The sequence below is a fragment of the Phoxinus phoxinus genome, assembly GCF_949152265.1.
Source record: "Phoxinus phoxinus genome assembly, chromosome: 20".
NCBI lineage: Eukaryota > Metazoa > Chordata > Actinopteri > Cypriniformes > Leuciscidae > Phoxinus > Phoxinus phoxinus.
In genome coordinates this window covers 23,807,035-23,830,206 of record NC_136895.1, presented here as the reverse complement: position 1 = coordinate 23,830,206, position 23,172 = coordinate 23,807,035, and the positions used below count along the sequence as shown (strand labels likewise).

Below are 23,172 nucleotides of genomic sequence, written 5' to 3'. Positions count from 1 at the left end.
CCCAGCATTTTTTAGAGTGAGCATACCAAAAAAAAGTCCTCCTTATGCCACAGATCTGTGGCATTTTTGATGCTTGAGCTTCCCCATGTTACATTATGTGCATTGAAATCCTCGTACCACATCACCATACCACCTTACTCTAAATTTTGTTTGACTGAAATGCTTCAGGAAAAAGAGGCAGATAGGCTTCCAACAAATACTGTAGATCTCAATTTTCAACATAAAACGTATCAATATACAAGCATAATACTGTTTAATTGAAATAACAGCTATTTTTTGTGATTATCATTAATAATTCAGATCAAACACCACACAGAGAAAGTTAATAATTGTTGGATATCAGAGGTGTTTCTATCAGGGGTTATTATGCGAAAACACATGCAATGAAAAATGACTTCCTAATAAACCTAGACTTTCTTTTACGTTCTCTTATCTTAATGTCAACACGGCACACTACAAAATGCATAAAACAGTAACAGTGTGTGTAAACTTGGTTGGCAAACTTGACCAACTTTGTATAGCCTGTCGGGATATCCATAGAAAATTCATTCTTTCTCAGACAGTCAACTCTTTATACCACACTCTAAAAACAACCCAATTGAAAACAACCACTGGTTTTTAATGGTAATTCCTTTATTTTCTATCATATTTCACAGCATATTTTATATAGTTTTTAATACATATTGCATACATTTAAGCTTTTCAAAGTAAACATTAAAACATTTAGAATGTTTGATTTGTAGCTGAAATATGCTGTGACAGACTCCATAACCTGTCCATAAACAATCAGTGTGCAATTCTGAGAACATATTTTAACTTTCGAAGTATTTATATTCTGTATTTTTGAATAAAATCATAAAATGTTACACAAGGCATCAGTCGTTTCCATCAAGCGAAAAGACCGTTTAGGTGACTCACATCGTGCCCCGGTACTTTGCATAAAATTAAACGATATGGGCTACAGAACTATAATGAATATATAGATAAAATAAAATGTACACAAACCTGTATTACCGTATAAATTATAAATCATGCACCAATTTGACGGAATGCACTCCTCTCTCCTGAAGAGGTCGTAAAAAGCATTCGGTAAATAACTAAATCCCTGGGTTGTTCCTGACTAAAGATCTGGGTAACACAAAAAATACAAAAACATTGGGTTGTTACGTCTGACCCCGGATCTGGGTTACACAAAACCTACCCAAACATTGGGTTATTACGTCAGACCCAGAAGCTGGGTAACACAAAACTACCCAAACATTGGGTTGTTATGTCTGACCCGGGAGCTGGGTAACACAAAAACAACCCACACACTGAAAAAGGCTCAACTCAGGATTTGGGTAGTAAAATAACTAAAAAAAAATTAGAATGCACAAATGTATTCTTACTCTATACAACAATAAACAGACTGGCACAACAACGCTAAATACACCACTCTATGCCGGCTAAGCTGAAAGTTCCATGGGCCAGAATACACACATTTTAAGGTTTACCCTGTTTCTGTTCAGTATATGTGTTCTTCTCTAAGAATGTCAGGTGCCTTGTTTGATCTTCTGATGTTTTGGTTTTGTAGCTGGCTTCCGCTTGCTGTTGCTTGTGCAACTTCTCTCTCTCTTCTACTTGCATTAACGTATTTCCTGCTTGCGTTAGATGTTACATTACTTGAGTCAATTGCTTTGTTTACCTGCATCAACACATTTCTTGTTTGCATCAAGGGCACTTAGCAATACACATTTTTTTTTTTTTTTTATTCTATCAGATTTCTATCTTTCTAGACTTTTCATTCCTAACTGGCTTCATATTTGGCAATTACACACAATATTGCTCTTGTCCTCCAGAAACCGTGTTCGCCCACACACATAATTCAACATACTGTATGGTTTGCAGAAAGCATTGAATAAAATTGGAACGTGTGAAATGCGTTAAACGTTTTGAGAAACGTGTCTTTGTTTCGAGAAATGGAAGCTTAAGCACATTTTTCCCTTTCGTAAAATCTGAAAAATGTTGTTGAGCTCAAATGCTGATGATGTCGCAGTGATTGACATTGGTGGGCGTGGCTTATCACTCATTGATTTCATCCACTTTGTCCAACAGCGGCATCTCTGCAGTCGTTGAATCATTCAGGTGTTCTGGACCTGAATGAAAATACAGAGAGAATTACAGAAACTGACGAGAGAAAGAAACAATTGTGCAGGTACATCTTTACACTGTAAAAATAAATATTTTCATGTTCTGTTATCACAACTGTTTTTCTTGTCAAAATGACTAAAGAACATGCATGTTGTTCAGATAACACAACAAAGATTCTATTGTTGAAACTAAACTTTTTGATGTGTTAACTCAAATTTTTTGTTTCAATGAACTCAAAATTTGAAGACACCCATGTTAAATCAACAAAACATTTTTTTTTACAATGAGTTTGTATGATGTTACATCTACACAATCTAAAAGAAGATAAGAGCTCATATGAATTCTGAAAATTATATAAAGTAAAATAAAAAATCAAGTGTCAGTAAGCTCCAGTAAATATAATTTCAAAATATGAAATCTTAGTCTATTATTTACACAAAAGTGTAAAGTTCTAGTTCGCATCATAAGATGTTGTCGATGGAGGAGAAGATTTAGAAGGGAAGATTCTGTTCCTCACAAAAAGCATTTTAAGACTTAAGGACAATTGAATTATAATACTTCTATGGTGTTTTGTCTTCTTATTGAATGACAAACTTGGTCACTGTTGGGATGTAATGTGATATTTCATGGAACCTTTTTACCCTATAAAGAAACTTTTGTCCAATGGAAAGAATCTATGCATGTTAAAAGTTCTGCACCATCAGTGCCAATAGAGGACCTTTATTTTTAACAGTGCATTGTATAAATATAGTTGTTAGAATACTCACCAGAGACAATCACATTGAATCTCCTGAATGTGGTATGTTCGCCGTTGATGATCTGTAGTTTAAAATGTCCAGAGTCTGTGTTTTGGATGTTTGTGATGGTCAGAGATCCAGTCTCTTGATCCAGCTCCAGTCTGTCTCTGAATCTCTCACTAATAGAAGTCGTTGAATCAGCTTTAACAACTAGACAGTTTTCAGGTCCAAATGTCCACAGTATCAGATCATCTGTCTGTTTCATGGTTTCAATCTTCAGAGTGACAGAATCTCCCTCCTTCACTGTCATCGTCATCACTTCATGTCAAACAGCACACAGAAATACAACAGAGAGAAATTTGACATATTTAAGTGTGCATTTTCAACATCACTATACATTTAGATAACATTTTAACCTAGTTTGCATGTTCGTATATTTATTTTAATTTTGATTTGTTAGATAACTTAATTAGACAAAGCAAATAGTCAGCTAATGTTTAGTCAGCCTAATAAAAAAAAAATCTAAAAGTAATTAAAATTTCACTGGACTTTGTCTTATATTGAGATTATCTAATATGTGTGCACACAGTGCAGGATCATTGATCTACTCACTTTTGACAGTAAGAATAAATCTCTTGCTGGTTCTTCTGGTTTTGCTGCTGATTTCTAGTATATAGAGTCCAGAATGAATAGGCATGGTGTTATTGATGGTGAGAGATCCAGTCTTATCATCCAGCACCAGTTTGCTTCTGAATCTTTCATCCAAACCACCATATTTCATTGAATTCTCTCCATTGATTTCAGCAATGAGATCGTTGTGATGTTGATACCACCACTTTATCTTATCATCCTTCTGTAGGACAGTTCCAGTCTTTAGAGTGACAGAATCTCCGTCTTTCACTGGCTCTTTCGTCACTATAAAACGAGATTACCGGTATGCATTTTCACTATGTGTTCACTTTAAATAAAAGAGTGGGCAAGTATGTTTTTTTTTTTGTAGAATCATATTATATTTATTCTTTCATTTAATTTACAAAAATGTTGATGTTTTAAAAGCCTTAAAAATGTTCGTATCAAATATGCATGCATTTATGCAAAAATTGCAATTGCAGACGTAATGCTATGAAATGAAATACAAACTGTACGAAGAAAAGGTACAATAAAACAAATATAAGTGCATAAATTTGGCATATGGACATTTTCATGCAAATACTTTGATTTACCAATAAAATTTACAAACAAATTTGGAACCACCTAAAAACACACATATGCAAAAAACATACACTCTTTTCATTTTGCTGCATCAGCGTACAGTACTCACCCACTTCTAGCTCAGAGATCTTGCGTCGATAGTAAATCACAACAGAGGATAAAATGGCAGCCACAAGCAGAGCAGCAACAACAACAATCCCTACAACACCTGGAGACAGACCCGGATCTGGAACAGCTAAAGACAGACAGCGAATGTGATCTATAAACACTGTTCATAAAAGTTCAATTAATAAATAGATGTCAAAAAATACAAATTACGTCCTTTGGTCACTACAGTGAAATGGACCAATGCGATTTTTAGGATTTGTAGTATTTACTAATATAAATAGTATTCATTAATATTTTGAATTAGCTTTTATTCTTATATTTGCTATTTAAATTTGTATTATATTAATTATAAGTAATTTTGTTATGTGCTTTTGTAAGTTTTATTAGTTTATTTATGAATTATTTTCATTCCAGATTAGTAATTTTAAGACTTGAGCTTACATTTATTTCAGATACACTATTGTAAAAGTTGTCAATAAAACAAAGATTAATGGAGCACTTTTTAAGTTTTTCGAAATTTCATGTATGATTCGATATGATACTTGCCGTATTTTGTGAATATTGTTTCTACACCAATTTTGTGTTTTTTATTTATTTTCCATTACATATAATACAAATATACAATTTATTTATTACCAAGACACCAACTTTTCCTACTCTGTCCAAGTATCTAAGTGCTGAAGTATGTCAATACTTTGAAAGACTTGCTTTAGACTCACCAGTGACAGAAAGAAGGAATTGCTGTGAGCTCTCACGGCCTCTGATCTGTAGCTCATAAAGTCCAGCGTGTTTGGTTCCGGTGTTCTTGATGGTCAGAGATCCAGTTTGATCATCCAGCTTCAGTCGGTCTCTGAATCTCTCATCAGCGTCGTTTAGTGAGTTCTCTTTAGTTACTACGTCTATTTTAGCCAGGAGAATGCCTTTATCTCCAAACCTCCACACGATCAGATCATCTCTCTGTACTTTCAACATCAGTCTTTAGAGTGACAGACTCTCCCTCCTTCACTGACACTGACTTCACTCCATCCGTTTCACCAACCACACCTGGAAACAATCAGATCAGAGCTGGAATATTTTAATACTGCTTTTAGAGTTTGCGCGTCTTTACATAGAAAAGACACTTGCGAGATACTTACCAAAGACAGTAACATTAAATATCTTTATCGTTGTCTTTTCTCTAGAGATGGAGAGTTTATATTGTCCTGAGTGTCTGATTCTGGTGTTTCTGATGGTGAGAGATCCAGTGTTTTGGTCCACCTGTAATCTGCCTCTGAAGCTCTCATTATCAGTGACAAAATATGAAGTCAGGTCGTCCTTTCTCGTTATTTGAGATAGGACAGAGTCTTTAGGTCCAAACAGCCACAGTATAGTATCATCGTTCAGTACTTCAGAAAGATTAGTGTGTAGAGTGACAGAATCTCCCTCCATCACTGTCATTGTCTCATCTGTTTCTCCACCAACCACACCTGCACAACATAAATGAGCAGATATATATCTGAAAACACACTAGTAACCTCAGTTTCAAACGAAAACAGTGTCTGAGACAGATACGGCATTACTGTTCAGAATGTAAATGAAAAAATGTGAAAATTAAAATGCACAATTTCGTATATACACTATATACATAATTTCGTAACTACACACCGACTTGTACAAACCTCAAACTTCCAAGTCAAAATCAAATATTTCAGTCAAAAATGTATTAACTTCTGTCAAAATCAAACTTTGGCTCGGTGACACAAAACCTGCAAATACACAGCTTACTTTCCTGCCCAGTGAACACTAGTGAGATCAATTCATACCACTGTAACAAAAATACCTCTAATTGGGATTCAATAATAAGTTGGCAGCTCAGTGTCTATTACAGTATATACAACAGAAATTAATGATTGCAGATAGAGTAGAATGCAACAATGAGCTCTAGGAATTTTTTTTTTATTTCACTACTGTAAAGTGATCTTAGAGATGAAAGAAGATGAAGTACTTGATCTTACAAGAGAGTTAGTTATATAAAACTCTGTCGATGATTCTATAGTATGCAGTTCCCTTTCGAGAACGGTCACTTCGTATTGCGTAGCTAATACGCAGAGGGGAAACTCCTTTTCCTCGATAATACTGAAGCCTAAAATGTAAAACGCATTTGCAGCTGCACAGCTAGCACAGCGAGTGTCTGGCTCACTCATTGGCTGTGCTGCAGCAACTGCACATCCAATGGCATGGCGCCTCTGACGTGTGCGCCAATGAGCTAGCAGTGCGCCGACACATGTCAGAGACCGCCAAATTGGGTGTGGTCTAGACCTAAATTATCGCCCAAAATGGCTGCTCGGTCTGCGAGATCATGCCTGTCTCGGTGCTGCGGACGCGACTAGCTCTCTTTCGAGATGGCGACGCTGTTTCTTCCGCTCTTCCTTTTCCCACCCTACTTCGGCCTGGAAAAATGAAGAGCCGCGGCCAACGGCAACCCGAGAGCATGGATGTTAGCGAGCCCACGCCGGCCACGTCCCCGCGTGCCTCGCTTTCCCCTGCTCAATCACCGTCACCGGTCCTGTTTGCGGCAGACCAGCGACCGTTTGCAGTTTACAGAGACCATTGCAGTTTATCATACTCCAGTGGCTGGCCAATTGCTAGGAAGAAACTACCTGGTGGTACGGTTTCTGAAAGGAGCCAGGAAGATGAACCCCTCCAGACCTCCGTCTGTGCCGTCATGGGACCTCTCCACAGTCTTTGGGGCCCTGAAGGGACCACAGTTTGAACCGCTCCAGTCGGTTGATCTTAAACCTCTCTCGCTAAAGACTGTTCTCCAGCTGGCACTGGCATCTATCAAGCGAGTGGGTGATCTGCAGGCGCTCTCTGTGAGCCCCTCCTGTTTGGAGTTTGGGATAGGTGAATCTAAAGTTACCCTCAAACCCAGACATGGCTTTGTACCCAAAGTGCTTTCAAAACAGTTTAGAGCACAGGTGATCTCGTTATTAGCCATTCCCCCTTCCGCTGGGGATGGGGAGGCTAATTTGCTCTGCCCCGTCAGAGCGCTGAGAATCTATCTAGACAATCAGAACAGCTCTTTGTCTGCTTCGGTGGCCAATCCAAGGGGTATCCAGTCACGAAGAAGTGGATGCCATATCTATGGCATACAACTCAGTGGGTCAGGTTTGCCCTATGTACTAGAGCCCATTCAACTAGAGGCATGGCTTCGTCATGGGCTTGGTCCTCTGGGTTTCCTATTCAGGAATATACAGTACCCTATATCCTAGTCCTCGCCTTCCACTTTTATGAGGTTTTACAACATGGAGGTACGTTCCCTGCAGGCTAAGGTCCTTTCAGTATGATTAAGACCCGACGGTGTCCGGTCTTATCTACATGTTATGTCACTGTTCATAAGCACATCATCCATTATCTCATAAAACCCGCCTTGGCCGGTTCAGATATCCCTTGTACTTAATAGACCCGACTGTGTCCGGTCTTATTGGTATATTTGTTGGGTAGGAGCTTACTGACGCTATATATGTATATTATTAGACCCGACGGTGTCCGGTCTTTTTAAATATATATGTTTTGGGTTCTGGCTTGTTTCTGTGAGCTCAGGAGTCCTGAGCTGCAGTAGGCAACCAGTTACTTATAGTGCATGGCGTCCCTACTGCGTATTAGCTACACAATACGAAGTGACCATTCTCGAAAGGGAACGTTCTCGGTTCCCTGAGAGAAGGGAACGAGCATGCGTAGCCAGCCTCACTATACTAACTTGGCAAGTTGACGCTATAACAACTTCAACTTCATAAAAGGATTGAATCATTATAACAAAGGGAGTTGACTATTGTTTCCTTTTACCTTTTATCAAAAGCATGGCCCACAAAACAGCATGATTGCAAAGACACCAAAGTTCCCAGGAATATGGTATTGAAATATAAAGGCAACTTAGACACTTGTAAGGGACACGCAAACAAAACGTAAATCTGTCGAGTCTGTGTATAAAACTCAAACAAAATAGTCCATATTGGGAAAGTTCAGGAGTGGTTAAATCCGTGAAAACAAAATATAACAAACACAGATAATACTCAACAGTCCTGTCTCAGTCCTTTTCCGCTTTGGGGTAGGTAGGCAATTTAAAGTCCTGATGAAAACAATGTCCCCAAAAAGAGAAAAAATATGAATCCACTGGTTTCAGGGCCCCACAAAAAACAGGTTATCCTCCAGCTGGAAAAAATCCCCAGAGTATAGTCCACCATCTCTCTCCCAGCCCAGAGCATGCACATATGAACCGGCCCCATTCAAAATAGCCGCCCCCCAGGCTCATCATAATAAGAGTCCAACAAAAGTCCCCCTTATTCTCCCACCAACAAAAGGCATAGGCAAATGCTCAAAATTCAACATACATACAGCATACAATATATATACATATATATATTTTTTAACTTAAATGAGCATTGTGCAAGGCTCTACTGGGGCAGTGTCACAGAGTCCCCCCCTCCCTGCCGGAGGCTATTTTGGAGTTCTCCCCCAAAATATCGTTTAAGGTTCACGACATTTACATTGTCCACCTTTTCCCCAGAACCCCATTCAACAAGATAGTTCACCGGCCCCAACTTCTTTTTTATCTTCACAGGGCCCTCCCATTTAGGGGCAAGTTTAGATGTAAAGAAATCATCTGCTTTCGACATTGGATGAGCACGAACCCAAACCAGGTCTCCCTCTTGGAATTGTACAAACTTCCGTCGGGCATTATAATACCTGGCTTGTTTGGTGTGTGCTTTCCTCATGGCCTTTAGTGCATCCTGCTGGAGTTGTTGTTGTCGTTCTATGAGGGAATATCCTGATTGTCCCGGATTTGGAGGATGAGCGACAAGTCGTTCTAGGGGACCTTTCAACTGCCTGCCCAGTGCTAGCTCAGCAGGTGAGTGTCCCGTGGACTCATTGCGAGCGGTGTTAATAGCAAAACGAAATTCAGTCAGCCACCTGTCCCAGTCACGATGGCTTTCGCCTACAAAGGAGGCAATCATGGTCTTAATGGTTCTGTTAACTCGCTCTGAGAGATTCGTTTGAGGGTGGTAGCTGGTGGTGAGCTTCCTTGTCATTCCCCATCTCTTACACAGATCCTCCATCAGCTGGCTTAGAAACTGAGGCCCGCGGTCTGACAGTAGGAATTTTGGAACTCCCCACCTTGTAAACACCTCCTCTTACAGAAACTGGCAGATTCTGTGCGTCTTGCTATCTCTGATGGGAAACAGCTCTACCCATTTGGTGAAATAATCGACTACTACCAGAAGATACACATTACCCTTTTTACTTTTGGGAAGGGGCCCCATAAGGTCCACACCTAACATGTACCCAGGCTCCTCCACCTCAGTGGACTGGAGGAAACCGGAGGGTTTGGTGTTGCTGGGCTTGTATTTCTGGCAGACTGTGCATTCCTTCACATACTTCCATACGTCTTTGCGCACTTCAGGCCACCAGGCGACTTCTAGGATTTTCAGAAGTGTCTTCATTCGTCCCAGATGTGCCCCCAGTGGATTGTTATGGAAATAATTGATGAAGGTTATGGTTAGAGTCTTGGGCACTGCTAGCTGGTACTTTGTGCCAGCAGCAAAGGGCGACACTCTGTACAACACCCCTTGCTGGACTTCCCATCTGATGCGGTTGGCGTCATCCGTGATCCCAAGCCTCCCTTTTAACTCATTCACCTCAACATCCTCACTCTGGGCTTTTAATATTTCTGCCATGGTAGATGGGATATCCAAATTCCAATGGGAGGATTTCTCATCAACATACACCGCTAAGGGGACATCACAATGTTGAGCTCTCGACAAGGCATCAGGGACTACATTCATTCGTCCCTTCCGGTACTGGACCTGGAAGTGAAACCGCTGGAGCCTTAAGGTCCATCTCGTCAGCCGAGAGGTAGTTTTGGGTGAATTAAAGGCCCAGGTCAAGGCAGCATGGTCCGTATAAACCACGAAGGGTACTCCTTCCAGATAATGGTGCCACTTTTCGACGGCCCAAACCACCGCAAGGCACTCTTTCTCTGAGGTTGAATAATTCACCTCTGCTCCCCTCAATCCTCTCGAGGCGTACGCAATCACCTTCTCTTCTCCACTGATGTTCTGGGTTAGAACCGCTCCCAGGCCAATTGAGCTAGCATCCGTCTGAACTTGGAAGGGTTGCGACAGATTAGGTTGAGCTAGTACAGGGGCATGTTGCAGAGCATGTTTGAGACTCTCAAAGCTTAACTGGGTTTCATTGGTCCATCTCCATTTCATGCCTTTCCTTTTAAGGTGGTTCAAGGGGGCAGCCAGTTCAGCAAAGTGTGGGATAAACTTATGGTACCATCCAACCAACCCCAGGTATCTCTGAAGTTCCAACAAATTTTGAGGGGTTGGGTACCCACTGATCGCGGTAATCTTGTCCGAGTCGACTTTTACTCCCTCCTCAGACACAACATGTCCCAAAAACTTTAGCTCTGCTCTCATGAAGTGGCATTTCTTTAGGTTTAGGGTAAGATTAGCCTCCTTCAGTTTCTGAAAGACAGCTTTGAGATCTTTTAAGTGTTGTTGTTGGCTTGGGGAGTAGACAATTATGTCATCTATGTAGACGAAGCACACCTTTCCTCTTAGCTCACCCAACACTCTCTCCATCAACCTCTGGAATGTGGCCCCAGCATTTTTCAGCCCGAAGGGCATGGTCAAGAAATGAAATAATCCGAAGGGGGTTATAAAGGCTGTCTTTTCCCTGCTGCTTTCTTCCATTTCGACCTGCCAGTATCCAGATTTTAAATCGAGGGTACTGAAATAATGGGCACCTTGCAACGACTCCAGAATTTCATGAATGAGAGGCATCGGATAGGCATCTTGGGGAGTCTTGGAATTAAGCCGGCGATAATCCACGCAGAACCTTAGACTGCCGTCTGTTTTTGGAACCAATACTACCGGAAATGCCCAAGGGGATTGAGATGGCTCGATGATACCTTCTTGCATCATCTTATCGATCTCCCTTTCCATCACCTCTTTCTTCAACGGAGACACTCTATAGGCCTTCGACCGAACAGGTATTTCATCTGTTGTTACGATCTGATGAACGGCTTGATTAGTTCTCCCTAGAGCTCCAACACAGACCGTCGCCCATTTATTTAGGAAGGACTGGACTTCTGGCGGTTGTCTTGCTATAATATCTTTTCTGAAAGTGGCTATCGCAGTGGATGTCTCCAGCTCTCCACCCTTCTCCATGGGCACTGCCATGTACAAGGAGATAACCGGTTCCCTCTTCATAATGCACTGCTGCTCCCACTGGGGTTGCTGGAGAAAAGGATAGACTCTAACTTGCCCTTTGACCTTCAACTCATAGCTCATTGCAGCAATGTTCAGCTGTACCCCCGTTTGCCTCAGGAAGTCCAGTCCGAGGACAAGAGGAAATGCCAGGTGTTCATTTGACATTATATAGGTGTCAATGGTCCAGACCACTCCATGCCACTCATAAACCACAGGAGTTCTACCCTCTGATACATGAGCCTTTCCATCTGCCACCATGAACGTCCTGCTCAGACTTTGCTGCAGTCGCTCTTCTGGCTTTTTTATAGCCTCCCATAACTCTTTCTGCATTAAGGAATAGGTCGAACCAGTGTCGACAATGGCTTCGACGTGGTAATTCCTCACATCTATGGCCACTTTCAGCAAAGCAGGCGTGGTTGTTTGAATCAGTGAGATATGTTGGACTGGTGTAGTCTGTGGTTTGGATTGTTGGTCACGTCGGAATGAGGCACCCCTTTTTCCTTCATTAGTTCCCTTGAGCTGGTTGACTCGAGTCCAGTAGTCCTTCTTTGAATTCAAGTCTCTCTCCACCAATGATCCCACTTTAACTAGTTGCTCCACAGTATACACTGCACCTCTGAGACTGCTCGCCAGGGAAGGATTACAACTATTTAGAATTCGTCGTACCACCTCCTCTTCTGGCAAGTCGTCCCTCCATCTCAGGCACAGAGCTCTATAATCGTAGGCAAAATCCCGGATACTCTGGTTAGGGCCTTGAATCATAGCCTTGAGCTGGTCCTCTAACTCAGTTAGGTAATCGGTAGAAAGGAAGGCAGACATGAAGGAGTGCTTGAACTCATCCCAGTTGCATATCTTTAACTTTTCAGCTGCCCACCAGCTCCTTGCAGGACCTGTTAGCACTGCATTGATTGTGGCAAGCAGTTCCACATCTGTGAGTGGTCTGAGTGACAGGAAGTTTTCACACTTTTCAATGAACTCCAAAACATCACAGGTTTCACGATTTTGACCGAAAGTAGGAAACTCTAGGTTGATAGGAGGCTTAGGTGTCGTCGGAGAAGGAATCACAGAGGGAAGATGTCCTGGATCTGAAAAACTATGGGTGAAAGGGTGGGGCGATACTGTGGTACTGGTCGTCTTTACTCGTGACATTTCTTTTTTCCAGTGCTCATCACGTCGCTTAAGACAATTCACCATCTCTGTCTCCAAGTGGTTCAAAGATCTATTCATTCCCCTTTCCAGTGCATCGAAACGTTGATCAATAGCATCCCTGAAACAGGCCTCCCGGTTAACAATGCTATCGTTACTGCCCATGAAATCACTTTTGAGTGTTTGCACCTCTGTCTGCAAAGCCTGAAGGGTTGAAGAGAGTTCAGTTATTTTAATTTGAAGTTGTTCAAACATTCCTCCCCTCGATTTCAACAGAGGGGGTTCATCCTCTTCACTTCCTTCAGCCTGGCCATCAATATACATATCACTCATCATGGAACTTAATTCTATTACTGGCAATGGTTCTCTATATGAGACCCCAGGGGGAGGTTGATAAGGAGGGGCCTCTGGACACTCTTCCCCCTCACCAGTCACAGCCTGCTCACAAACATTATCTGATGGGTTATCCATGATTTACAGACAGACAGTTTTGCAAATATAAAAGGTACGATATCAATTTGTATACAATTTCTCACAATAATCGTCCCCGTACGGGCCACCATCTATAACAACTTCAACTTCATAAAAGGATTGAATCATTATAACAAAGGGAGTTGACTATTGTTTCCTTTTACCTTTTATCAAAAGCATGGCCCACAAAACAGCATGATTGCAAAGACACCAAAGTTCCCAGGAATATGGTATTGAAATATAAAGGCAACTTAGACACTTGTAAGGGACACGCAAACAAAACGTAAATCTGTCGAGTCTGTGTATAAAACTCAAACAAAATAGTCCATATTGGGAAAGTTCAGGAGTGGTTAAATCCGTGAAAACAAAATATAACAAACACAGATAATACTCAACAGTCCTGTCTCAGTCCTTTTCCGCTTTGGGGTAGGTAGGCAATTTAAAGTCCTGATGAAAACAATGTCCCCAAAAAGAGAAAAAATATGAATCCACTGGTTTCAGGGCCCCACAAAAAACAGGTTATCCTCCAGCTGGAAAAAATCCCCAGAGTATAGTCCACCATCTCTCTCCCAGCCCAGAGCATGCACATATGAACCGGCCCCATTCAAAATAGCCGCCCCCCAGGCTCATCATAATAAGAGTCCAACAAAAGTCCCCCTTATTCTCCCACCAACAAAAGGCATAGGCAAATGCTCAAAATTCAACATACATACAGCATACAATATATATACATATATATATTTTTTAACTTAAATGAGCATTGTGCAAGGCTCTACTGGGGCAGTGTCACAACGCTTTAGTCGATTAAATCTGCTATAATGGCTATTTCGGGCGATAATATAGGTCTAGACCACGCCCAATTTGGCGGTAGAGGCACCACCAATGAGTGAGCCAGACACTCGCTGTGCTAGTTGTGCAGCTGCTGCAAATGCGTTTTACATTTTAGGCTTCAGTATTATCGAGGAAAAGGAGTTTCCCCACTGCGTATTAGCTACGCAATACTTGTTCCCTACTCTCAGGGAACAGTTTCTAAAGGGACGTTTTTAAAAGACAATCACCTGTGCTTCTGTTTATATTATCTCGAGATTCTGATGTGTTTTCTGAATGAGAACATGGCTAAACCACTGTAAAATAAGTACTTTTTTGTGGTTTTGCAGAAATCATTAAGAAAATTGGAATGTGTGTGAAAACCAGTGAAACGTGTTTTGAGAAATGTGTCTTTGTTTTGAAACCTGAATAAATGGTTTGGGAAATTGTGCCAAATGTTTATATTTTGAAGTTCTGAGAAAAAAAGGCAGAATTGCGAGTTTATATCTTAAAATTGTAGCTATATTTCTCATAATTGCGCGATTATAACCCACAATTGCTAGTTATATTGTGCAGTTCTGAGAAAAGAATTTAGAATTACGATAAACTTGCAATTGCGAGAACGAAAGTCATTTTTGTGAGATATAAACTCACAATTTCAACAAAACAAGTTAAAATTGTGAGATAAACTTGCAATTAGGAGGGGGGAAAAAATCAGAATTGTGAGTTTTTGTTTTAAAATACTGAATTTATTTCGCACAATTGCCATATCTCACATTTCTGGAAAAAGATAAACTTGCAATTGCAAGAATAAAAAAGTCAATTGCTGTGGAAAGAATCAAGCTTTTGAGGTAATTCACGGTCTCTTTGAAAGCACTTGGTTTATGTTTTACAGGTTTACATTTTATTTTTATTTTCGATGGTGGAAGGGTAGGCCTACAATAATGTCATCTCATCCATTTTTTTTTAAGCGTATTATTCCATTAATAGATGTAGCTTTACCCTGTTTGTTTAGGTTTAACGAAAGTTACACCCATAATTCTGGGGCGTAAGACAAAGGTGGATAAACAAGGCTTGAGGTACACCAGATGCGACACGTTTTAAGGCTTAAGTGCAAAACAATGGATCTGGTGGAACAATGGACCACCATGCAGGCATTATAAATGTGGGGTTGCTGAGTTTTGCTGTAAAAACAGTGCAAACGAAAATAAGATTTTATCCAAATAGATAACCTAATTATGTATTAATTATATATATCATAATATATCTATGATGCACTTTATTCAGTCCGCAGGAAGTCAAATATATCTGAAAAGTATACACACTCTTCCAGCCTGCAAGTAATAATGAAAATAAACAACAACACCTCTCCATTGCATAATCAATCTAAATACAGACACATTCTACATGAGTCTTGGTACATTAAACCACGTTAAACCCTTTCACCTTAAACGTTTTCTACTGAGTCCTGCTGCAGTGAACACGGGATAAAGATGAACACATAGCCTACATTACAAACATTTTCAGCAGATGTTGACACGACTGATTGAAGTGGGATTGAAATGTGCATAACGGCAATGCATTTGTTGCACAGCTGATGTCTAAAATGAAACCAAAAAATCATTGCAACAGCCAAGACAGAAATCCACTTACCGTCCAAAAGCAACAAGAAAAGAGACAGCAACATTCTCTCTATGTTTTTGTAGAGCTGTGTATTTTCCTAATGTTGCTAATATCAATGGAGATTATTTAGGATAGATATAATTAGGTTCTTCTTAATCTCCACTGCAGTCATCATACATGAGCTGCACCCAAGTGGCTACAACTTCGAATATACACAACCCGTCCCACAAATATATCCCCCCACCCCACTGGATCTCCAGAGAGGAGGAGCTGGACGTCATTTGACTCTGCAGTGAGTATGCACCACTTGGAGAAACTGAGACCATGTACAACCGTGTGACAATAGCAGCGCCCCTTATTGACAATGGTAGAAGGGGCTAAAGTGAAAGTGATTGACATGTGGCCAAGAATAGGAATTTGTACTCTGCATTTATCCCATCTAAAAGCAGTGAGATATCTAAGGCGTTTTATTTAGTCTAACAATGACTGCATGGTCCACTGAATAGTTAAATCAACCTAATCCACAGATGTTATGTTTCACTTCTCTGTCCGCATGAAACCGAAGAAACATCGCATGAAATTGAACTCCTGAACTTTCATTGTTATTCAACTGGAAATCATTCTACATTCACACAAGAGGAAAATGTCTGCATATTACAGATTTAATTTGTATTTTGGTTATTACTAATCAACATAATGATCTTATACTTAAAACATTTTTTTACTTGTTCTCTAGATGTGACACATGAAGTGGAGTCAGTGTCAGTGATGGAGGGAGATTCTGTCAGTCTGATGTTACTGAAGTACAGAAATATTTGTTGATACAGTGAGTGTTTGGGAGCACAAGAATCACTGAATTCAACAGACTCACACAAATCATCTCAACCTATGATAGTGCTGAAATTCAGAGACAGACTAAAACTGGATCAAACCGGATCTCTGACCATCACAAACACCAGAAACACAGACTCTGGACTTTATCAACTAACAATTGTCAGCAGAGAGACCAAATGCAAGAGTTTCAATGTTGCTGTCTGGTGAGTTGACCATTATGGCATCATTTGCATAAACCATGTTTTATTTGAATCGCATCTTTGTCATTGTAATAATTAAAAATGTTTACTTTTTCTTTTTCAATATTAATAACATCCCCAGTTTATGATACTGACTGCCTTAGTACCTTTTTGTAATTAAGGCAACAATAACCAAAACTAGCAAGTACAACATTTAACATTTTCAGCATACGAAAAAATAGTAAAATTATATCAAACTGATAAGGTTTTAGGTGCTTAAATAATATCAAATACATCACATATCATATGTAAACAAGTAATTGTTAACTAGGCTTACTTTATTGCAGTTTTGCTATTAACCAACTCTGCATCAACACATGACTTCAGAACAACAAACGAAATTCATACTTTTCCTTTTATCACTGAAAAGCTGCTTTGAAACAATCTGTAGGCGCTGATGTTTCTGGTCGGAGCACACACTCCATAATTAACTTAGCCCACATTTATTTTAATATATATAATTTATGTTAGTTTAATAAGTTGTATGGTCCGTTTTGCATTTAACACAAATCAGGCCAATGAAAGAAAAATACTATTCCTTTCTCAAATACAAATGTTTCATTAAAATGTAAAAACTTTTTTTCACTGTATTTACTCAATAATGTTTTGGAAAGATTTAGAAAGCTATATTAATTAAAAAACTGTCTAATATAGAAATGTTTTCATGTGCTTTTTTTATACTTAGAATGGCAATTTGGAATTATTACATTTTTATAAATGACTTGTAAATCTTTTGAAACATAAAAAAAAGAAAAAAGAAAAAAAGAAGAAGTATAGGCTACCTGTGACAAATGTGGACACCCAGTAACAATAAACCTTCTAAAATGCATGTGAAAGAGGAAGACTTCAGCTATACCAAAAATGAGTTCTAATGGAATTAAAAGACAATCAGGAGTAGGCCTGAGAAATGTTTGGATAATGAAGGGAGAATGAGAGAATACAATGCTTTAATTTAGTTCCTGTTATATTTGTTAAATATGTACATATTTAATATATAGTTATTCCTTATATATATAACAGGAAGAAAATAAAAGCATTTGATCTGTTTACTCATTTTCTCTCTCACACTTGTTCTCTCTTCATTATCCCCTTATGAAGCTGTATGTGCTCTTCACACTCCAGACCAGTGGGTGGCGGAACGGCACTCTATAAGTTGGTTTCACAAACCGGCACAAAAAAACGAAGAAGAGAAGACGCGCTCTGAACAACAGCTGTTTAAAAACAAAATATCTGCAAAGTATTTGATACTTCACGAATCCGTTTTTTTAAACGATCACTATTTACAAGTGAAGAGATGCATTCAGACCAGCAGGAAGAACAGAAACCTGTAAAACTGGAGTTTATTGAAGATTACAGTGAGAAACCTGTAAAGATGGAGTTTATTGAAGATTACAGTGAGAACAGGAGTGATCCTGATCAAGAACCCCTCAGAGTGAAGCTTGAAGATACTGAAGAACAGATAGGTTGGTGTTTATTTTTGATTCTTCATTAATTATGCTGTGAAACATTTAAGTTATACAACTTTAGCATTTATTTAATGGTTAGTCAGTCAACATTTCCATTTGTCATACAGGTATACATTATCATAATTGTTTTTAAAAGAAAATAACGATTTTATCACGATTCTTTTTTGCATATTGGTTTGACTATTTTGCAAGTGACTGAGCATTACAGCATAACTAATGTTCCTATTTTAAAAACAAAGCCTTACAAATTGACAAAATATAAAATAAAAAAAGGATGGCAGACATTTAGGCCAAAGTGGCGAATACATTTTTTATAAAAAAAAATTTTTTTTAATTAAAAAAGCGCTTAAGTGTGAAGGGAGAGGAAGCAACATTTCATCAAAAATAGTAATTCAACAATAAATTGTTGCTACTATTATTGTTCGTCTCATTAAATAATATAATGATACAGAATATTACACTATAGCATTATAATGCATTATCAGGGCTCGCCAATAAGGACTGCCCGATGGCCCGGGCCAGCATGAACAAACGGCAAGGCCTATGTCTAACCACACTTGAGACAGAGTCATAAATTCTCCCAAATATTAATTAAAACAAGTTATGATTGATTATTTATATTTATTTTGAGCTAGGCCTAATTGGTTACAATTAATTGACCCTTTGCTAAGCCACGCCTGAAAACCGCCACTGGCCAATCGAAATAATTGGCCACTGGAAATAATGACGGTTCTTTGTTCATAATGCATATATATTTGAACGTAAAATAAGACGATTAAAGGCAAGACGGAGGCTCACTGACATCATTTTAAATATATTTCAGCATTTTGTTAATCGATGGCCTACCCATGATTAACTTTACCCCAATCCGATCGCGGCTCTCCCGGTGTTAGTGTTATTCCACAAGATTTATGGATAAGATGTTTGATTTATAATTATTAGATTATTTTCACATTTCACTTACCCTGCTGTGCATGAACATAGCTGTTCCTTAATTTGTGTGTTTCCCATTTGAATGGTCAGCGTACGAGGCGCTAGGACCTATAGGCTTTAGCTTCAATTTTGATTAAATTATTCTCTAGTCGGTTGCATATTATGTCGTGGATATATTCCTCGAATGCATACTGCAGTCCCTTTTGTCTTGCTCTCTCAGATATTTCACCTGTTTGCCAAAAATTAATCATTTTCTCCTTGGGAATGTCTGACACCGGTGCATACACACTGTAATAGACGTGCCAGGCGCGGAAGCTTGTCAGGCGTAGCAACAGTAACTGAGGGCGGTTAGCGAAGGGTCAATTAACATTAGAGCAAATGTTTTAAAAAAAATTTTTGATGATTTACTGAAAATTCTAACTTTTTATCTTTCATTTTAGGCCTGACGGTAGAGATTAAGAAGAGTGAAGAACTTGATGAAGCGGAGGAACAACATCGTGTCAAAACTGAAGAAAAATATTTGAGTTGCTCACAGACTGGAAGTAAACTTGTGCTGAGAAGTGCCATCAAAAATTTCACTTGTTCTCAGAGTGGAAAAAGCTTTCCATACAAACAAAGTCTTAAAGGTCATATGAAAGTTCATAGTGAAGAGAAGCCGCACACATGTGATCAGTGCGGGAAGAGTTTCACTATAAAATATCTCCTTAACAGACACATGAAAGTCCACACTGGAGAGAAGCCACACACATGTGATCAGTGCGGGAAGAGTTTCGCTATAAAATATCTCCTTAACAGACACATGAAAGTCCATACTAGAGAGAAGCCACACAAATGTGATCAGTGCGGGAAGAGTTTGTCAAGAAAAGAATACCTTAATGATCACATGAAAATTCACACTGGAGAGAAGCCGCACACATGTGATCAGTGCGGGAAGAGTTTCACCCTAAAATATCTCCTTAACAGACACATGAAAGTCCACACTAGAGAGAAGCCACACAAATGTGATCAGTGCGGGAAGAGTTTGTCAAGAAAAGAATACCTTAATGATCACATGAAAATTCACACTGGAGAGAAGCCGCACACATGTGATCAGTGTGGGAAGAGTTTCTCAAGAAGAGAATACCTTAAAGATCACATGAAATTTCACACTGGAGAGAATCCACACAAATGTGATCACTGTGGGAAGAATTTCACAGGGAAAAGAGACCTTAAGTTTCACATGAAAAGCCACACTGGAGAGAAACCGCACACGTGTGATCAATGTGGGAAGAGTTTCACTCTAAAACATCTCCTTAACAGACACATTAAAATCCACACTGGGCAGAAGCCTTATAAATGTGATCAATGTGAGAAGAGTTTCATATATAAGCAAAGACTTAAACACCACATGGAAGTTCATAGTGGAGAGAAGCCGCACACATGTGATCAATGCGGGAAAAGTTTTGCCCTAAAACATCTCCTTAACAGACACAAGAAAATCCACACTGGAGAGAAGCCACACAAATGTGATCAATGCGGGAAGAGTTTCATAATGAAATCAAAGCTTACGTATCACATGAAAATCCACACCGGAGAGAAGCCGCACACATGTGATCAGTGTGGGAAGAGTTACACACTAAAAGGAGGCCTTAAGGAACACATGACAATCCACACTGGAGAGAAGCCGCACACATGCGATCAGTGCGGGAAAAGTTTTGCCCTCGAATTTCTCCTAAAGAGACACAAGAAAATCCACACTGTAGAGAGGCCACACAAATGTGATCAATGCGGGAAGAGTTTCACAATTAAATCAAAGCTTATGTATCACATGAAAATCCACACCGGAGAGAAGCCGCACACATGTGATCAGTGTGGGAAGAGTTACACACTAAAAGGAGGCCTTAAGGATCACATGAAAGTCCACACTGGAGAGAAGCCGTACACATGCGATCAGTGTGGGAAGAGTTTCAGATTCATAAGTTCATTTAAAGTACATCTGCGTTTTCATTCTGGTGAAAAACCATTCAACTGTAATCAGTGCGGTAAGAAATTTATTTTGGCAAGTTCCCTGAAGAAGCACATGAACGTTCATTCAAAGGAGAAGCCTCACATGTGTTCTTTGTGTGGAAAGGGATTTTCAGGGGTGAATGGTTTAAAATTACACCAGAAAAGACACAGCAGTGTGAAGAATTATGTGTGCTATGTTTGTGGAAAAAACTATTTTACAGAGGCTGTACTGAAGCAGCACCAGAAGAGATGCTGCACACAAGAAGAGAACCCTTAAGGATCACATGAAAATCCACACCGGAGAGAAGCCGCACACATGCGACCAGTGCAGGAAGAGTTTCAGAAGTGTTCGAGCTTTGAAATTACATCTGTGTTCTCAGTCTGGAGAAAGCAAGAAGCACGAGAAACTTGATACAAAGGGGAAGCCTTACACGTGTTCTGCATGTGAAAAAAGTTTTACACGACTGAGCGCTTTTAAAGTACACCAGAAAACACATACCAGTGCGAAAGCAGAGTGAAAGACATTTGTGAAAAAAATTAATTGGCTTCCCTACTCAAAAGTTCTGGATCTGAACAAGAACTATGATCTCTGACATTATAGATTCAAACGTAACACAATGTTACGCGATCTGAGCCATTTCCACATACGTTATTATGATTTTTGTATTGTCCTTTTTTTTCTAATTTTGTATAACGCATTTGTGTGACTTGTTAATTTGACACTCTTTTATGAAAAAAGTACAAAAAAAGTTTTGTTGTTACAAAATGTGTGTGTGCTCAAGTGTACTCCGGGAAGATGACATGTGTAATGGATTTTTTTTTTCATTATTTGATTCATATTAGTGATCTTTCCCTATAATAAATCATGTACTTTCCTAATAAGGCAGAGAAAGGTTCAATTGGCTAGGAGCCTGGGCTGGCCTATGTTATCTATGTAGCCGAGATATAAAGAGGGAGAGAGCCTCCCCTCGTCACACACTCTCTTACATTCTCCTGACTGAGTGTGTGACTGTGAGCCTTTCTTGCAAGAAATAAACCATTATAATGATTGATTGAACATTTGTCTTTTATTCAGAATTGTTTGTTTATTTGCCACAACAATTTGGTATAAGAAGTGGGATTCCTTGGATGTGCCTTTTGGAGCCGAGAGCGGACGGTGTTTGGCCACCTGGACTTAGCAGTTCCAGCCCTACCTAGCAAACTTGAGAGAGAGGGGCCGACCGCCGGGGCCTGGGAGGGACACCACTGGAATTGTAAAAGAGCTCAAGTGGCATTGAGAGAACAGGGTAAGAGACATAAATTGTTCTGAGAAAAATTATTAATTGGGGAAATTGATAGATTAAACCATGCTAATGACCTGAGTCTGTGGTGGAGTAGTGAGTTTGATGTGTAATTAAATGTGAGGTTCTGTGGGGTGCGGACTGGATCGATTCCATTCCTAGCGCTTCCGAACAAATTTGTGTGGGGTGCGGAGTGATGGGGCAGTGAACCCGAGGTTACCCCGTAAGTCAGTCCTAGAGCTCCTCCTGTCCGATTTTAGGGGAAAATCGGGTCTATTGGAGATGTCCAATAAACTACTTAGGAGCGCAACAAGAATACCACAGAGTAAATCACCATGGGAAAATCTCAGAGTAAAACAAGCAGCTCTGAAAAATATGATACACCGATTTTCCGTCAGATGAGAAAGTTGTATGGGAACAAGTGTATGAGAGACATAGAAAAGCTAAACATCATGATTTCCCCAGGGATGGAACGCTGAGTGCTACAAGACTGAAGGTCATTATGGAGTCTGTTGAAGAGTAGGATGATAAACAGGGGTTGTTGTTTCAGACATGTGTGTGTGTCCTGTAAGAGGACCATTGATTGTTGGCTGGGAGAGAAAAGATAAAGAATGCCAATGCAGAAAGATTTGCCGTTTAGGGATGGGGGAAACGCTAAAATTGAAGAAAAAAAAGGCATCGGCCCTGCCCCATGTGCACCTATTAACACCTCTGATGTTTCTGTCTGTTCACATGCATCACCACCCCCATATCATCACTATCCCACAGCTGAGCTGCAAGCCCTAAAAGTGGACCCTGACCTCGACTGCTCTCCACCAAGAAGACCACACCAACTACCACAAGTCACAGAAGATGGAGCTTCTGGAGGAGGCTCTCTCTCGTCTTCAGGGGGAGGCCAGAGCTACCAGGGGGAAACCTCCATCAGACATGCCCCTGTGCAAACA

At 39.8% G+C, this 23,172-nt stretch overlaps 2 protein-coding genes across 2 annotated transcripts; one reads left to right on the top strand and one right to left on the bottom strand.

The window, feature by feature from the left end:
• Positions 1-626: 626 nt before the first annotated feature.
• On the bottom strand, positions 627-15,704 carry LOC306988454 (uncharacterized protein). Its single transcript, XM_079593456.1, has 7 exons — positions 15,521-15,704; positions 5,324-5,653; positions 4,907-5,231; positions 4,189-4,314; positions 3,480-3,782; positions 2,898-3,185; positions 627-2,135 (listed from the first exon to the last, which is right to left on the bottom strand). The coding sequence occupies exons 3-7, from the start codon at positions 5,157-5,159 to the stop codon at positions 2,062-2,064; spliced, it is 1,044 nt and encodes a 347-aa protein (XP_079449582.1). The 5' UTR covers positions 5,160-5,231; positions 5,324-5,653; positions 15,521-15,704; the 3' UTR covers positions 627-2,061.
• Positions 15,705-17,731: 2,027 nt separating this feature from the next.
• On the top strand, positions 17,732-21,998 carry LOC306988948 (uncharacterized protein). The gene is made up of 2 exons (XM_079594178.1): positions 17,732-18,026; positions 19,403-21,998. Exons 1-2 carry the CDS (start codon positions 17,858-17,860, stop codon positions 21,223-21,225), a joined length of 1,992 nt encoding a protein of 663 aa, XP_079450304.1. The 5' UTR covers positions 17,732-17,857; the 3' UTR covers positions 21,226-21,998.
• Positions 21,999-23,172: the final 1,174 nt, after the last annotated feature.

What these genes read in the sequence shown, in the direction of transcription:
- LOC306988948 (XM_079594178.1), top strand. Translation starts at nt 17,858, where the DNA reads ATGCATTCAGACCAGCAGGAAGAACAGAAACCTGTAAAACTGGAGTTT. An exon ending in AGATACTGAAGAACAGATAG is followed by an intron (nt 18,027 to 19,402) that starts GTTGGTGTTTAT and finishes CTTTCATTTTAG; the next exon opens with GCCTGACGGTAGAGATTAAG.
- LOC306988454 (XM_079593456.1), bottom strand. Translation starts at nt 5,159, where the DNA reads ATGTTGAAAGTACAGAGAGATGATCTGATCGTGTGGAGGTTTGGAGAT. An exon ending in ATTCCTTCTTTCTGTCACTG is followed by an intron (nt 4,315 to 4,906) that starts GTGAGTCTAAAG and finishes GTCTGTCTTTAG; the next exon opens with CTGTTCCAGATCCGGGTCTG. An exon ending in GATCTCTGAGCTAGAAGTGG is followed by an intron (nt 3,783 to 4,188) that starts GTGAGTACTGTA and finishes CTCGTTTTATAG; the next exon opens with TGACGAAAGAGCCAGTGAAA.